We start from the raw sequence: 15,054 nt of genomic DNA on the forward strand, positions 1-15,054 counted from the left end.
AGTGTCAGACATGCTCCACTACAAGCTGAATGATAGCACCTGGGTATTTCAGGCAGTATATAAAAGGATATTATGAAGACAGGTAGAAATAAAAGCCAAGAGTGGGGGAAATAGTCTTGACTCCACCTGGATTATATCTCTGAATAAAAGAAAGATCTATCCTTGGCAACTGCCTCTAAGAGGTAAATCTTTTAAGTATAGAGAACTGATTATCATAAGCACATATCCGTGTATCTGGCAAAGTTATAACTTATAATAGACATGTATGTTCAGGTCAGAGCTGCTGCTCACTTTCCTTACCCTGAGGTGTTTACTAAAACCTTAAATATATACATACTGACTATATCCCTACCTGGCGGGGAAGGATATCTGTCATGAGGACAAATGAGATAATATTTATAAAATTGCCATGAGCTTTGGGAGAAAAAAGTAGAATGTAAGCCCAAGATATATTACCCCCTGAGACTTATTGTAATGCCACATTCTAAAAAAGATTGTTTTAAGCAAGGAAGAAAATACGAGAGAGATGGTAACAAAGTTTCCTATATTTGTAGCTGCTTGAAAAACAGTATACAGAGTTGTAACCAAGGTAGGGTGACCAGCACTTTATTCCAAGGCACTGAAACTTGAAAGCTGCTGATCATCTTCCTGAGAGTGCTTCCTAAGACACGTGTACATATATACATTTCTAATGACCATACTTTAAATGATATATTCCTCATCGCCCCTCTCCCTCAGTATCATCTTAAAGCATACTACCACCTATAATGACTACTGCACAGGCCTTGATCCCTTCTTCAGCTAAAAGAATCAGATTTTCTCAGCAGCAGCAAGTCCTTCTAAAAGTACAGAAATCTCAGTGTCCCACAGCTTGCTTCTCTTCCTTAAAGACCATATCCCAGGTGAATCAATCACTCTGGCTCCAGGCACAAAATTTCTGTGAAGAGACTAAAACTAAATAAATGTAACTTGATGGAAACAAATATTTTGTACTTAGTTCAAAAATAACTATAAAAACATAGGTTTGGAGATATATTATTTTATAACACAAGAAAAAGAACTATAGCTTTAGATGGGTTTACAAACAAAACATGGGTCAACAATGTGAAGTGACTACTCTTTTAGGGTATATTAAGAGAAGTAAAATATCCAGAACAAGAAAGCTGACCTTTCCCCTAAACCATTATAGTTCATCATCTAACCATTCCCTGGAATATTACTTTTACTCAGACCTGACCTCCGTATTTTAAAAGGGATACTGAAGACTATCAGAGCAAGGCAAACAGAATGTAAAGTACTCAAAATAATGATATACTAAGATTGGTAGAAAGATCTTGGAATACTGAAACTGGATAAAATACATAATGGGGACATCATAACTGCCTTATTTGTGAAAGGGTGCATCATGAAAAAGGCATTTAATTAATCAATATATCTAAAATAAAATCTCTGGACATAAGCAATGTTTTCAGCTCTGATTTCAGCTCAATATAAGGGAGGACTTTCTAACAATTAGAATTTTCCAAAAATATCCAATCAGATACTATATAGCCTCTTATCAGAGATGTTGTATAGTCAACTCCTAAGGTAGCATGATGTGACTCTTGAGTCAGAGGACTTGGATTCCAATACTGCCTCTGATAAGTACTTAAGATCTTTGTGAACCTGGGCAAATCATTTAAAGTCCCTGAATCTTGATTTCTTCATCTATAAAATGAGATAGCCTCTGAAGTTTCTTCCAGTTTCAAAGCTAAGATCACAAGGTTGGAAATATCATAATTTTGAGTTTATCTGGTCGAACTCCTTCATTTTCCACTGAGGAAACTGTGGCAAACAGAGGTTAGTTGATCAGACCATCAACACATTAAAATGACTCTGTAACTTCATGATTTTATGATTTTAAAACTACACAAAAATCTGGAAAAGCTGATAGATTTAATGACCATTTCTTTTTGTATGGGGTACAAGATTAATGTTCCTTAGAATAAATATTTAATAAATTATATTATCACAAAACTCCAATATATTACTTTCACTTAAACAACCTAGATTTTCTGACCGAAAGTTATGAAGTCACATGTGCTTTTCCAATGGTGACCAAGTCTCAATGACCAGTTTCTGTATTACTTAGCTTCTCTAAAACTTTTTTGATTACTTGAATACTCAAAGTCCACAAAGGATCAGATGCTCCTCAATCATATGAAGAGATATAATGCTGAAAATGTCTACTATATTTTAAATGCTCTACAAGAATCTCAGTGTTATCTAAGCTTTTGAAAATCAATTTAATTCACTATTGACATTTTGTAGAGCATAATTAAATTAAGTCTTTATGAAGGAAACTTTTTGCTAAAGGCTTCATAGTACAATATAGTTTTGAAACAAAAGAAAAATGGAATAATGTTCAGAAGATCTGAAGCTTATTTATCTTATGGATTTACAATGTTTCTCTGTTGGAGACCGCTTATCTGTTAGATCTTCTCAATGACTAGGAATGGGTGGATCCTCTGTAGTGAATTTATCAGATGATATGTACAAGAGTTTCATGGGATGGGCAGGTATAGATGGATTGAAATCTACATCACTGGAAAAATGCCAATATCCAAGCTAAAAATGCATTGGAATACTAAACTATTATTTTAATCTCAAACATACATGGGCAAGTTCCCTAGGGAAAGTTTATTTGCAGAGAGTCTATAGAAATAGCAAATATAAATAAATACTATGTATATTGTTTTAAGCTTATCTACATGGTACACTGAATAGAGTACTGGGCCTTGATACAGAAAGACCTATCTCTTCTTGGGTTCAAATCTGACCTCAGACACTTAGTAGATAGGGCACCCTAGATAAGTCACTTCACCCTGTTTGCCTCAGTTTCATCATCTATAAAATGATCTGAAGAAGGAAATGGCAAACTACTCCAGGATCTTTACCAAGAAAACCTCAGATGGGTGATGAAGAGTCAGATGCAAACAAAATATAACTAACTAAAAGTTTTAATCTATAAATGGCAAGAGTAGTCATAAAGTAAAGTAAGAAAATTACTTGATTTGTCAAAAGACAGAAGAAATCAATGAGCAAACATGAGCAAAGAAGTATAAATCCAATCTCACATCAGGAAAAAAAAGAGAATTGAGCAATGCATTATATAACTTATAAAGTGTTAAATTAGTTGCTGAAAGTATTTATGAATAGGAAAGATATGATATATTTGGAATTAAGTTGATGAAACTGGCTTCTGAAGTACAGAATAGTGTTACTAATAATCTGCAAATTTTTAGTATTCTGGGCTTAAAAGGAAATTCAAGATCAATATTAATGTTATTTTTCATTTCAGTAGTGTACTCTACTCACAACTTCTCAAAATATTTTGAAAACAGAGAAATTATTTCACTGTTTTGAGAGATAATGTGTTACTGTGGATAGATTGCTAAACTGGGATTCAAGAAGACTTGTTCAAGCCCTGCTTTAGATACTTTTTCATTACCAAGTCATTTAAACTCTCTTAGTCACATTTTTCACAGATAATAATATTGCCTATCTCATAGGGTTGTTGTGAGGATAAAATGAGATAATTCCTGCAAAGTACTTTGTAAAAAGGACTAGCAAACTGAGTAGTAGTAAGAATAGAAGTAGAAGTAGGGTAGGAGTAGGAGTAGGAGTAGGAGTAAGAGTAAGAGTAGGAGAGGAAGGAGAAGAAATAAGAGGAAGAGAGTGAAGAAGAGGAGGGGTAGTTGTAATAGTAGTAGTAGTGGTGGTGATAGTGGTATTAGTAGTAGTAGTACTGGTACTTGTAGTAATAGTGGTGGTAATGGTGGTAGTAGTAGTAGCAGTTATGTAGTGTTACTGGTGATAGCAGCAGTAGCAGCAACAATAATAGTAGTACTAGCACTAACAGGAATAGGAGAAATGTTATCAAAGAAGAGATGTGACACAGAGGAGCATCTTGATGCAGTATATGTCTTCAAGTCAAGAAAACCAGGGTTCAAATTTAACTATTGACAACTGTTTGACCCTCAATTTCCTCAACCGTGAAAGGAAAGAGCTGACTCAGAAGTTTTTTCACTCTTTAAAACGGTGATCTGTGATCCTATGATGTCTCAATATACCTTCCAGAGACATGAGTGAGTGAACAATTGCCTCTACTGTTTCTACATGGCAGCTAAGGATGAAGGTGAATTTTCATCCCTTAAGTAAATGCATTCAAGCTTTCTTTGTCCAAATTTGGATTATAATCTTCAGGACAGAGAATTTAGCTGAATATCTTCTGTGAGATAGGTCGAGTTTTAATCATTTTATTTAAAAAGATTTAACAAGTCCCTACCTTCATCAGTATCACCATCATCAACAACCAATCAAATGTTCACCCATTAATAAATTTTTATGTACTTAGACCTTCTTTTTCTCCCTTTTCAATTTTTTTTCTTTTTTTGGTTAAACTGATGAACTGGTTCTTTAAGAACTAACAGAAATACAACTAATTTCATAGCCACTGATATATGTAATATATCATATGACATATATGATATATTACATATCATATATGTTGTACATATAACATATATAATTATATCATATGTAATATATCAGTTGTATATTGTTGTAATAGATTATCCTAACGATGCTGTACTAAAGTGGTTTGAACCACTGATTAAACATATCACAAATTATTTGTATTTACCTATGACTCTTTCTGCTTTCTTAAAAAAATGCATTATTTTTTGAAGATTTTGCCAGCAACCTCAAATGTTAAAATTTCTTCCAGTCAAAAGTGCTTCTCATTTAATATTTCAATTTTTGAAGTTGAAAATGTTACTTTTAACTATCTTATTATTTGGTTCCATTCTCTTTGGATTTCACTACAGTTTTTGCCCTAGTGTTAAAGCCTGAAGCTAAAGGACTATTAGATAATTTTTCTTTCTTTCTTTCTTTTTCTTTTAGAATCTCCATTTCAGTATTGATGAAAATAGGAATTGACAAAATAATCCCATTCTCATGTCTGTATTTAAATGATCTATAGTAAAATAAATTCAAAATTTAAAACTATTAGAATTTAAAGCTGATTTGATAAGATTTAATGGTCATACACTCCAATTCTCATTTTTGCAGACGGAGAAAGTGAGGCCTTGAGCATTTAGACAACTTGTCCAAGGTCACACAAGTAATTAGCAGCATAGTTACAATTAAAACTCCAGGTCCTTTGATTCCAATCTAAGAAATCATTCCTTCACACCATTTTACCTTGTATAAAGAGCTTGCAATGTATCATGGGTATTATGAAATAATATCTCTCCCCTCAAGAATATTTATTACAAGTTGGGTACAAATAAAAATTCCTTAAATCAATAGCTTACTCATATAAGTGGAATCTTTTTCTGAAAGCTTAGCTTCCCAATCTTTCCAGTAAAAGTCCCACATTTATAGAGTACTTTAAGATTTATACAGCAGAATGTCTTATATACTTAATCTTCTTCAATCTGCACAGCCACCTCATGGCAGAGATGTGGTTGTAACCTAATTTTAGGCTGCAACAATTTAAGTGGCTTGCCCAAAGTCACACAATCTTCTTGCCTCCCAAGTCCAACAACCTATCTACTATGCCATGCTAGTGACAGTTGTCAGTTGATGATTTAGGTCTTATATTGGGCAAAATACAATGTATGGTATTTTATGTGTAAATCATACCTAGGACCTCCAATCAGAGGTTCCATTCTCTACTAATAGCTCCCAGTCCTCAAGTGTGAGTTGTCTTAAAGATTTATTTTGATGGAGAATTCCTGAGCCAGGCATTATTGTCAGAGCTGCTCTAAGCCCATTTGCTTCATGATCCTGTTAGGATCTGGAGCTGCTTATATTTTATTTATGGTCTTGGTTTCAAGTCAAAATTAAAGCAACTCCTGCAAATGTTTGGGTTTGGAGACGCCATCTAAGTGGGTTTCTAAGTTGCAAAGTGTTGATTGTGTTTAATTTCCTTCTGCTCTATTACCTTAGTGGTACATTTCACACCAGTGACTAAAATAGAGTCTACTCAGGGTACTGAATACTGAAAAGCACATGCAATGAGACAATGATGGAGGGGAAAACCACATTAGTTCTCTAAAATATTTAACTTCTAATGAAATGAATTGTTAAAGAGACTGATGGCTATACTTCAAAGAGCAATTTCCTCAGAAATGGAAAAGTATTTTTTTTTTCTGCTTCATCAATATCAATATTAGATCTCCCAGTCAAACTGACATATGGGTTTGGCCCAGAATAGAAGAAACTACTTTTAATTCTTTTATGTATATTTAGACAGATAGTATCAATTTCTCCATCTTTCTCAGGCATAGATGAATATAAATAGGTTGACAATAATTGTTTTAATTATTTAGTATAGAGATGGATTCTATGTTTCATTCAGGATAGTAGCACATGGAATCAAAAAAGCATGATAGTGGCAGTATGAGAAGTTCCTGAAAAAGTCAACCAGTAGAATCTTAGAGAACAAAAGCAGAAAATAAAAATGAGTGTTCACTCAAAATGAAACAGCAAAGGATAAGGTGAAGAACCAAATATTGGTCCAATTATAAAATTCACTACTTACTCTTAATTACCCTCATAAACTTCTGGAGGAATATATATCATGTATTGTTATCCCCCTTTCCTCAATGCAAAAACTGAAATGTGAGAATTGGATCAACTAAAATTAGAATCCAAATGGCTTTGATCTTACCCAAATACTCATCTCATACAATAGTATTTTCTCTATTTTGTTCTTTAGGGAAGAATAAAAGAAAGTGTGACTAACAAGTGCTCCTTAAAGTAATTCTTTAGCCCACCAAGAGTATCAAAATGAAACAAATCATTTGTCAACATGAAAAATTTATATTGCCTAATCCTAGAATGAGTCACTAACTGCTGATATGAAAAGATGCTCTCTGATTATGCTGTCTTTCTACATGTTCAGTTATAAGAAAAAGGGGACTTCCTGAGGAAAACCAAAATGTTTAGATTTCATATATAGTAACTCACATCACCAAATGAATACATGATCAAATTCAAAACTCTAAAAGCTTCATATTCCTTAGCATGGCACATTATGTATTTGAAAACAAAGAGGGGTTGCAAAGCAGTAAGGGTTGCCTCATTGGTAGGATCCAAACTTTGACAAAATTTTCAATCTCAGAGGAGGCTGACTTTCTTTTAATAGGTAATGAGAAATGAGTGATCTAGAAAGGAATAGATAAATCACCAAGCTTCACTTACCACTCTTAATCTGCCTAAACTACACCCTGATACAAATATAGATAAATATGAAATGTAATGTTTTCAAGACTTTTGGTTGCATGCATGTATGTACACACTCTCTACAAGCAAGTAGAATATTTTCCCCAGGACACATCAGTGTGGGATTAGTTACATCACAGTGTCTTTACATATTTTACATGGACCAAGTTACAGAAGATGGCATCCTGCTGGAGATCCAAAGAAACTGCCTTAGGAGTGTACCATCTCTTTGAATGAATGCCTCTAAAAAGGTTATCAAAAACACCCTATATCTTGATGCAAAGAGATGAGCACTCTCCCAATATTTCAGATGGCCAAATAATAAAACTTCTGTCGAAAATGATTTGTTTACTTATTGTTTATCCATATCGATAGAGCACCAGTTCTGGAGTTAGAAAGATCTGAATATAAATCCAGCTGTTTGACCCTGGGCAAGTCAACCCCCATTACCTCACAACAAAAAAGAAAAAAGAAAGAAAAATAATGAAGATACAAAACTAAATTTCCCATCTATCCCCTGAATCAACAAATCATTTATTTATTTTTTAATAATCTTATTATAGTAAAAATTTTAATGTGGCAAAATTTTATGCTTTAAAAAAATGGTTCAATTTAGCAGGTGCTTTCAACTTTATTAAAGAAATCCCATGAAAACCATGTCAGTCCTGATCTTCAAACACACACCCACCCACAAAAGCCTATAGCAACTTTTAAGAATCCTACTCTCTCCACCTGCCACCCAACAACTAGGGGAGTGAGGGGGGGGGAGAAACTTGTAATACAGCTAGGTGTAATATACTTAGAAAAAGAAAAAAAAATACACTTTAGTAATTATTTGATTCTGTTTTTCCATCATGAATCAAATAACATTGTAATATCCCAGAGGGCCCTGGAGTACTCTTTTTACTCTTTAAAAAAGCAGAAAGTAGAAGTGACCTGCTGCTGAAGAGCTGATGCTGCATTGCTATAATTTCTTTAGTGGTCTGGTTTCACGAGAATTCACCTAGTCTGCTGATTACAGTGTAAAGCCAACAATCTCCTAACAATCCTAACAATGAAATTTTGGACATCTTTTCTTTTCCTCTCAGTGCTCCCACTAGTTTCTGCTATCATGTTTTTGGTGGGAAAAGGGGACACTATAGTGTTATATTTAGGAGACAATCTATGAATTGAATACATATACATTTATATAATATATACATATATATTTCAACTTAATTAACTTGCTTTTATCTGGTTGATGAAATGATAGTCAAGTGGTCTGCATATGAAACCTTGCCTTTAATATTTTTAATTAGCAATTTATAATCTCCAGTCTTTTGAACTCTTGGGCTACAAAACAGGTACTGGGGACCTCTTGTGAAGAATCTTAGGTATGAGCAGTCAAACTCTAACTCTTTAACTCTCACTTTAAAAAAAATTCATACTAAATGCTTCATACTTGCTGAAAAGTAGAATTTGAAAACAGCTCATTTCACAACTGTCCTTATTTTTAATATAATAAACACCTTTAGGACACATCCCTCACCACTTAAAAGCTGCTCTCTACAAGAGGTGTTCTCTCTACCTTCGTGTTTTCTCAAGCACTTGTTTAAAAACACATCTAAGTGGAATGTTTTTATTTCTGCAGATTGCATTAATTATAGCTTTGCAAACACTGCAAGCGCCGCAAGAAGACTGAACTGAACCATTAGCTGCAAACCTCAGGTCTTGGCTAGGGAAAGGTTTATGGTTTATTTAGCAATCCTAATGAATTGGCTCACCCATCCCCTATACATAGCTCTGCCTCTGGCATAAGGTGCTGGACACAGCCAGAGACTGTCTCATAGCAGCTTGCAGTTGAGAAGAAAAAAATATATAGTGGTCAACCACGGATGACCCACACATTTGGGAGAGCTGCTTCAATGCAGGATTTTTGCCCTAGCTAGGGAAATAAACCTAAGGATGGATTCAAGCCCAGGAGACTTAAGGCTAACCTCATACTTAAACTGCTTTCTCCCTTAGCCTTTCCCAGAGAGGGAGGACAAATTAAAACAACTTGTTCTATTATGTTGAAGTTCAGAGAGAAAATAATATTCATTCTTTCTTCTTTTCTGACCCATCGCTCCCATCCCCTCCACCCCCACCCTCAGTTCCGTGGTCCCTGGGAGAGTAAGAATTACCAATACTGATTCTCCCAATCCAACAAAGGTCAAACGGAGGAAAAAGATGAGGCGGGAGTGGGATGGGATGGGTGGGGTAAAGGGGACAAAAAACAGGGAATGGGGTGCAAAAGTTCCCGCTTCAGAGGTCAGGTGGGTTTCCCCAAGCTCTGCGGAGTTGGACTGACAGTCCCGAAGTTGCCTGTCAGCTAAGACCAGCATAGTACATCTCCCTCAAACAACACAACTTTTCTTTTATTCCTTTTTATCCACTTTTCCTGTCGGTCCATGAAGTCCACAAGCTCAAGAGTCGAGTTCTGAAACATTCTCCCCACCCACCCAATTCTCAATCCTCTGAGATTTTAAGCACGAAGTCGGGGGCTCCCGGATCCCTAGCTTTTCAGACCACAGCGCAACAGGAACCCCTTACAAAATATAGACAAGTGACTGCTCTGCCCCGGGGTCTCGCAAAAGAAGTTAACTGGGATGCGGAACTGCCACTTTATCAAGCCACCCATTTTAGAGGGGGAAGAGGATAATAAAGGCACCCCAAGAAGACGCGCGGTTGCGGATGTCGTTAGCTCTGCGAACCAACCTGTTCCGAAGTTAGGGGAAAGGAAGGAGAGCAATTTGGCTGGGAGGGGACAGAGGGCGCACGGGGCAGAGAGAGAGAGAAGCGCGGGCTAGGGGGAGAGAGGGCAATCCTGGGCGTGCGCTCGTGCGGACCCAAGGGTCACCCCTAGTGCCGGCCGAAACAGCTTGGAGTAGTAGCCTTTTGGGTCGGCTCGCGAAAAGCAGGGAGGAAGATAGAGAAGAGAAGAGGCACCTCCTTGGGCTTACCGTGAGAGCGGAGAACTTCTGTGCCGGGACCAGTAGGAGCAGCTCCGGGAGCAGCAGCAGCAGCCACCAAACTTTGGGGAACAACATCCTGATCCGGAGCGGAGACTACACAGACAGACACGCGCGCACAGATGCACACACACATACACCGAGAGAGAGGGAAAAAGGCACGCACGGGCCGTGACAGGGTGCAACACAGAGAGAGTTTTGCCCTGCGGTCTCACTGCTCTTCCCTAAGCCCCTTGGCTCCTTCTTTCCTCGAATCTCCTGGCTAGGCTAGAGAGAAAGCGCAACCGAGAGCGATCCTCCTCCTCTGCGCCTGGGTTAAGGCTGAGATCTGCTTTTTCTTTTGCCCCCTCTGAAATTTGGGCTGGGCTGAGGAGAGGGGCTGAGGGGGAGGGGTGGGGGAGATGCAACTGCTGCTTCCTTTATTCTCTCTTCCCACCCCCCCCTCCTAGCTGTTTGGATTTTATAACCTCCCCCTCCGGGCACGGAGTGATATCTCCCGAGTCCTTTTTTCTACTTCCTTCACTTCTGACAGATCTTCTCTGAAACTTCCAGGATCCTCCTTCTTTCGCCCACACCCCCCACCACCACACACCCCTTTTCGCTCGGATTCCACCCCTTACCCCCTCCCACCACCACCCCATCCACCACCACACTTCAGCTCCACCTTCCTTGCTAGCTTCCTAGGCTGCTACTGCTCTCAGCTCCCTTATCAGATCAGATGCTGCGGCTGCCTCCCAGCTCAGGTTGGAAGCCTTCCTTAGCTGAGATCTTTGAAACTCTGTTCATAGCTTGCAAAAGACAGAGAGAAAAGAAGAGAGATGGTTTAAAATTTATAGGGACGTGTGTATATGTGTATGTATGTGTGTTTACATATAAATTCTCACTGCCCCCATATTTGTCATTGACTACTGTCAGCTTCCCCTACACACACATACACACACACACACACACATACACACACACACACACACACACTACAGCTATACTGCATTTTCAGGTGAAAGCTAAATAAATCGCATGTAACCAGAGCATACTGGTTCACCATCGAGCAAGCTCCCAAATCGACACTTTCAGTATAGCAAGTATGCACAAGATTTGGAATCAGAGGATTGGTTGTAAATGTTTGCCTATATGATAAAAGACAAGTCATGGAATCTCTTTGGTCTCCATTTCCTCATATGGAATTTAAAGGGGAGGGTGGAATATAGCACAAATATTAGGAATAAAAGGAAAATAAAGATACTCTAATGTAATACTAATATATATATTATATTATAATAATATAATTGAAGCCCAGAACTCAAATGGCTTAGCTAATCAGCAAGATTCTCTGACTCTAAATTTTATGTCCTTTAATTACATAGTACTTAGTACATAGTACCTTTGAATCTTATATACCTTCCATGATTCTTCTCACATCCTTGAATGCAGCATTTCTTCTGTTGGATTGGCTGATTGATTAGTCTACATAGTAGAATGTAAGGTCAAATCTGATATAAAGGAAATTTGATAAAGATAAAGATAAAACCCAATATTTAGGTTCCAAAGATCATCTTCACATATACAAAAGGAGAGAAATATGATTAGACAACAGTTAATATGAAAAGATCTAAAAATTTCTTTGGCCTACAAGGTCAGTATGGCATGAGAGCCATAAACATTAAACTCTTAAACTTGTATTCAAAAAAAGGGAGAAGGTAGTCTCACTGTGACCTGTTCAGATTTGAGTACATCTGGCATTCTGTGTTCAGTTCTAGGTACCATAATTTACTGTAAGGATGGGGGAGGGAGATTGAGTTAATCAAACAAATCACTCATACTATCTACAATCAAGTCAAGATACTAGCCCTGTATATTTTAACCAAGTTCTCTATTAAATCAAAGAATCATAAACCCTAACTTAAGCACAAAAAAAGGCATTTATCAACAAAGTAATATTCTACAAGAAATTTGCATTGGCTTAGAAAACTCTGTCAATCCCTACAAGTTATCTATAAAATTGTGAGCCAAATGGAGAAGAGATTCAAGTGCATGATCCTGAAGAGAACAGAACATTCTAATTAAACACTGAGAAACATTTGAGAGGAGAGAAGCAGAGTCTCAGCCTTTGCCTTGGTCTTGAACTCCCTCCTTCCTTTTTGCTAGAAAAGAAACTTGTGAACTTCAAAGGGTCCAAAAGAGTTGTCCTTTCCCCTTTTCCCAACAGTGTTCTAGTAGCATCCTTGGAACAGTTGATTGATGGTAATTTCTGCATCATGAACTAAGGACACTGTAAACACAAATTCAAAACATTACTGTGAGCCCAATGAAAAAAGTTCACCATACCTAATTGGAAAGTTTTGAGGATTCCATCAAGTGGACTTCTAGGAACTGAAAAATGCCACTTTGCCATATGTGCTCTATAAGCTTTAGACCACTTGTCACTGGATTCTGTATTACTGGTGGGAGAGTATGTTACAGATTTTTAGATGTATTATAAAAATTATTATTATATGGTACCTTAGTAAATATCCTTTTCTAGAAACTAAGAGTGGTGACTGATATCAAATGAGGATCATATCAGGAAGCACACAGATGGGAAATCATGCACTATATATATATATATATATGTATATACATATATATATATACACATACATACATTATATATATATATATATATACATACATACATTATATATATATATCTACTTTAGAAAACCAATTGACAAACAATTAGTAATTTTAATTATGATATGAATGGGATGAAGTGTCTCATAAAATGGAAGTGAATAGCAGACTGGATTAAAGGCCAGAATCCTACAATATGTAGTTTGCAAGAAATACATTTAAAGCAGAGTGATACATATAGGGTAAAGGTAAAAGGCAGGAGCAGAATCTATTATGTCTCAGCTGAAGTAAAAAAAAATCAATGGTAGTGATCCTGATCTCTGATAAAGTAAAAGCAAAAACAGATATAATACAAAAAAGGTAAAGAAGGAAACTACATCTTACTAAAGGTACCATAGATAATGAAGTAATATCAATAATAAATATATATGTACCAAGTGGTATAGCATCCAAGGCCCTAGAGAAGTTAAGAGAGCTACAAGGAGAAATAGACAACAAAACTATACTAGTGGGGAAATCTCAACCTTGCTCTATCAGAACTAGATACATCAAACCACAAAATAAATTTTAAAAAAGTTAAGGAAGTAAATAGAATTTTAGAAAAGTTAATTATGATAGACTTTTGGAAAATAATTGACAAGCAAGAAAGTATGAAGTAGAAAGTACCCAATATGACAGAATGCATCAAATCATAATATACAATGATTAGCTTAAAGAACTGAGCAATGAGAGTAAAAAAATGACTTGACAGTAATCATCATATTCTCAAAAATGCTATAATGTTCATTCTACTTGGCATCAGAAAGCAGAGCAATGATCAATAAGTGGGATTTGCAGAAAGAAAGATTTAATTCTAATACTTAGAGCAGGAGAGAGTCCTGGGCCTATGGGCCAGAATAAGGCCTGAAAAATCATTTTGTCTGGCCCTGCCAAGGCAGCCACAGGCAACAACAACCTCCCACTGCATGAGGTCTTTCAGTTGACAATTTTGTATGGCCCACAAATGATGTTATAAATATCCAAATGACCCTTGGCAGAAAAAAAGTTTCCCCACCCCTGAATTAGAGGTTTCCTCAAGTGAAATGTGGGGGCAGCTAGGAGCTATAGTGGATAGAGTGCCAGACCTAAAGTCAGGAAGATTCATTTTCCTGAGTTCAAATCTGGCGTCAGACATTTAACAGCTATGTGACCCTGGGCAAGTCACTTAATCCTGTTTGCCTCAGTTTCCTTATTTGGAGAAGAAAATAGCAAACCACCCCAATATCAATGCCAAGAAAACTTCAAAATGGATCACAAAAGAGTAAGACATGACTAAACTGACTGAACAACAATAAAGTAATATAGCATATCTTCAAGGAATAATAATGATATTAACAATCACTAAAACGTATAGTGGTACTTTAAAATCAGAAAACAACATATTTTTAAATTTGATAGAGATCTTCAAGGATAGCTTGAATGATCACATGTTGGGTATTTTGTAGTGAATATTCCTATAGAAATAAGAGTTAAAGTAGATGGTCTCTGGAATACAATTCTATGTTCCAGTGAAGCTATTCTAAAAGTATGTTCTTGGACCCCCAAAATGGACCCTAAGGTGGACAGTATTTGAAAAAATACCATTTGTAGTTTTAATAGGTGTGATTATCAAATAAATGTGTTTTACTTCATTTTGACAAAGAATTTACAATGAGTTTTATGTGGTATTCTATGAATATTCAGAGTCAAAAGCAAGATGATTCTTTTTGATTACTGAATCAGTAAGTTGGGGAATCTTTCACACTCAACTCTGGATAATATTCTTAACTATCCAGTGTGGCTGAAATACTTTAACTTTAGTTTTATAACTTTACACAAATCAGTTTCTGTTCTAAATAATATAAAAGAAAAGGAGTACAAACTTTAAAGAACGATGGAAAATGGCTATTAGAGCTAAAAAAAAGAAAAAGAAAAGAAAGAAATTTGGAAAATGATGAAACACATTTGACAATCAAAACAAGCCCGATGTTTATTCTACCACTTTTAAAAAAGCTTTTTGACCATATAAACCAAGGTCTGGAAATAAGGAGGTAATTCATATGCTAATTTTGATTATGATAAGCAATTCAAATAATTTTAAACAAATAAGGAGGTAATTCATATGCTAATTTTGATTATGATAAGCAATTCAAATAATTTTAAA

The 15,054-nt window shown here is 36.1% G+C and overlaps 1 protein-coding gene across 4 annotated transcripts in view; it reads right to left on the reverse strand.

Moving 5' to 3' along the window:
- The window catches only part of SMOC2 (SPARC related modular calcium binding 2), a 254,794-nt gene extending 243,972 nt beyond the window's left edge, over positions 1-10,822 (reverse strand). For 2 of the 4 annotated variants that reach the window (XM_074309298.1, XM_074309297.1), the window contains exon 1: positions 10,254-10,822. In XM_074309298.1, coding sequence (XP_074165399.1) covers positions 10,254-10,340 — 87 coding nt within the window. In that variant the 5' untranslated portion in view covers positions 10,341-10,822. The remainder of the gene's footprint in view (positions 1-10,253) is intronic. The other 2 variants (XM_074309296.1, XM_074309295.1) reach the window with 1 other exon arrangement.
- Between the last annotated feature and the right edge of the window lie 4,232 nt (positions 10,823-15,054).

This window comes from Sminthopsis crassicaudata, chromosome 4 (genome assembly GCF_048593235.1).
Source record: "Sminthopsis crassicaudata isolate SCR6 chromosome 4, ASM4859323v1, whole genome shotgun sequence".
NCBI classification, from domain to species: Eukaryota; Metazoa; Chordata; class Mammalia; order Dasyuromorphia; family Dasyuridae; genus Sminthopsis; species Sminthopsis crassicaudata.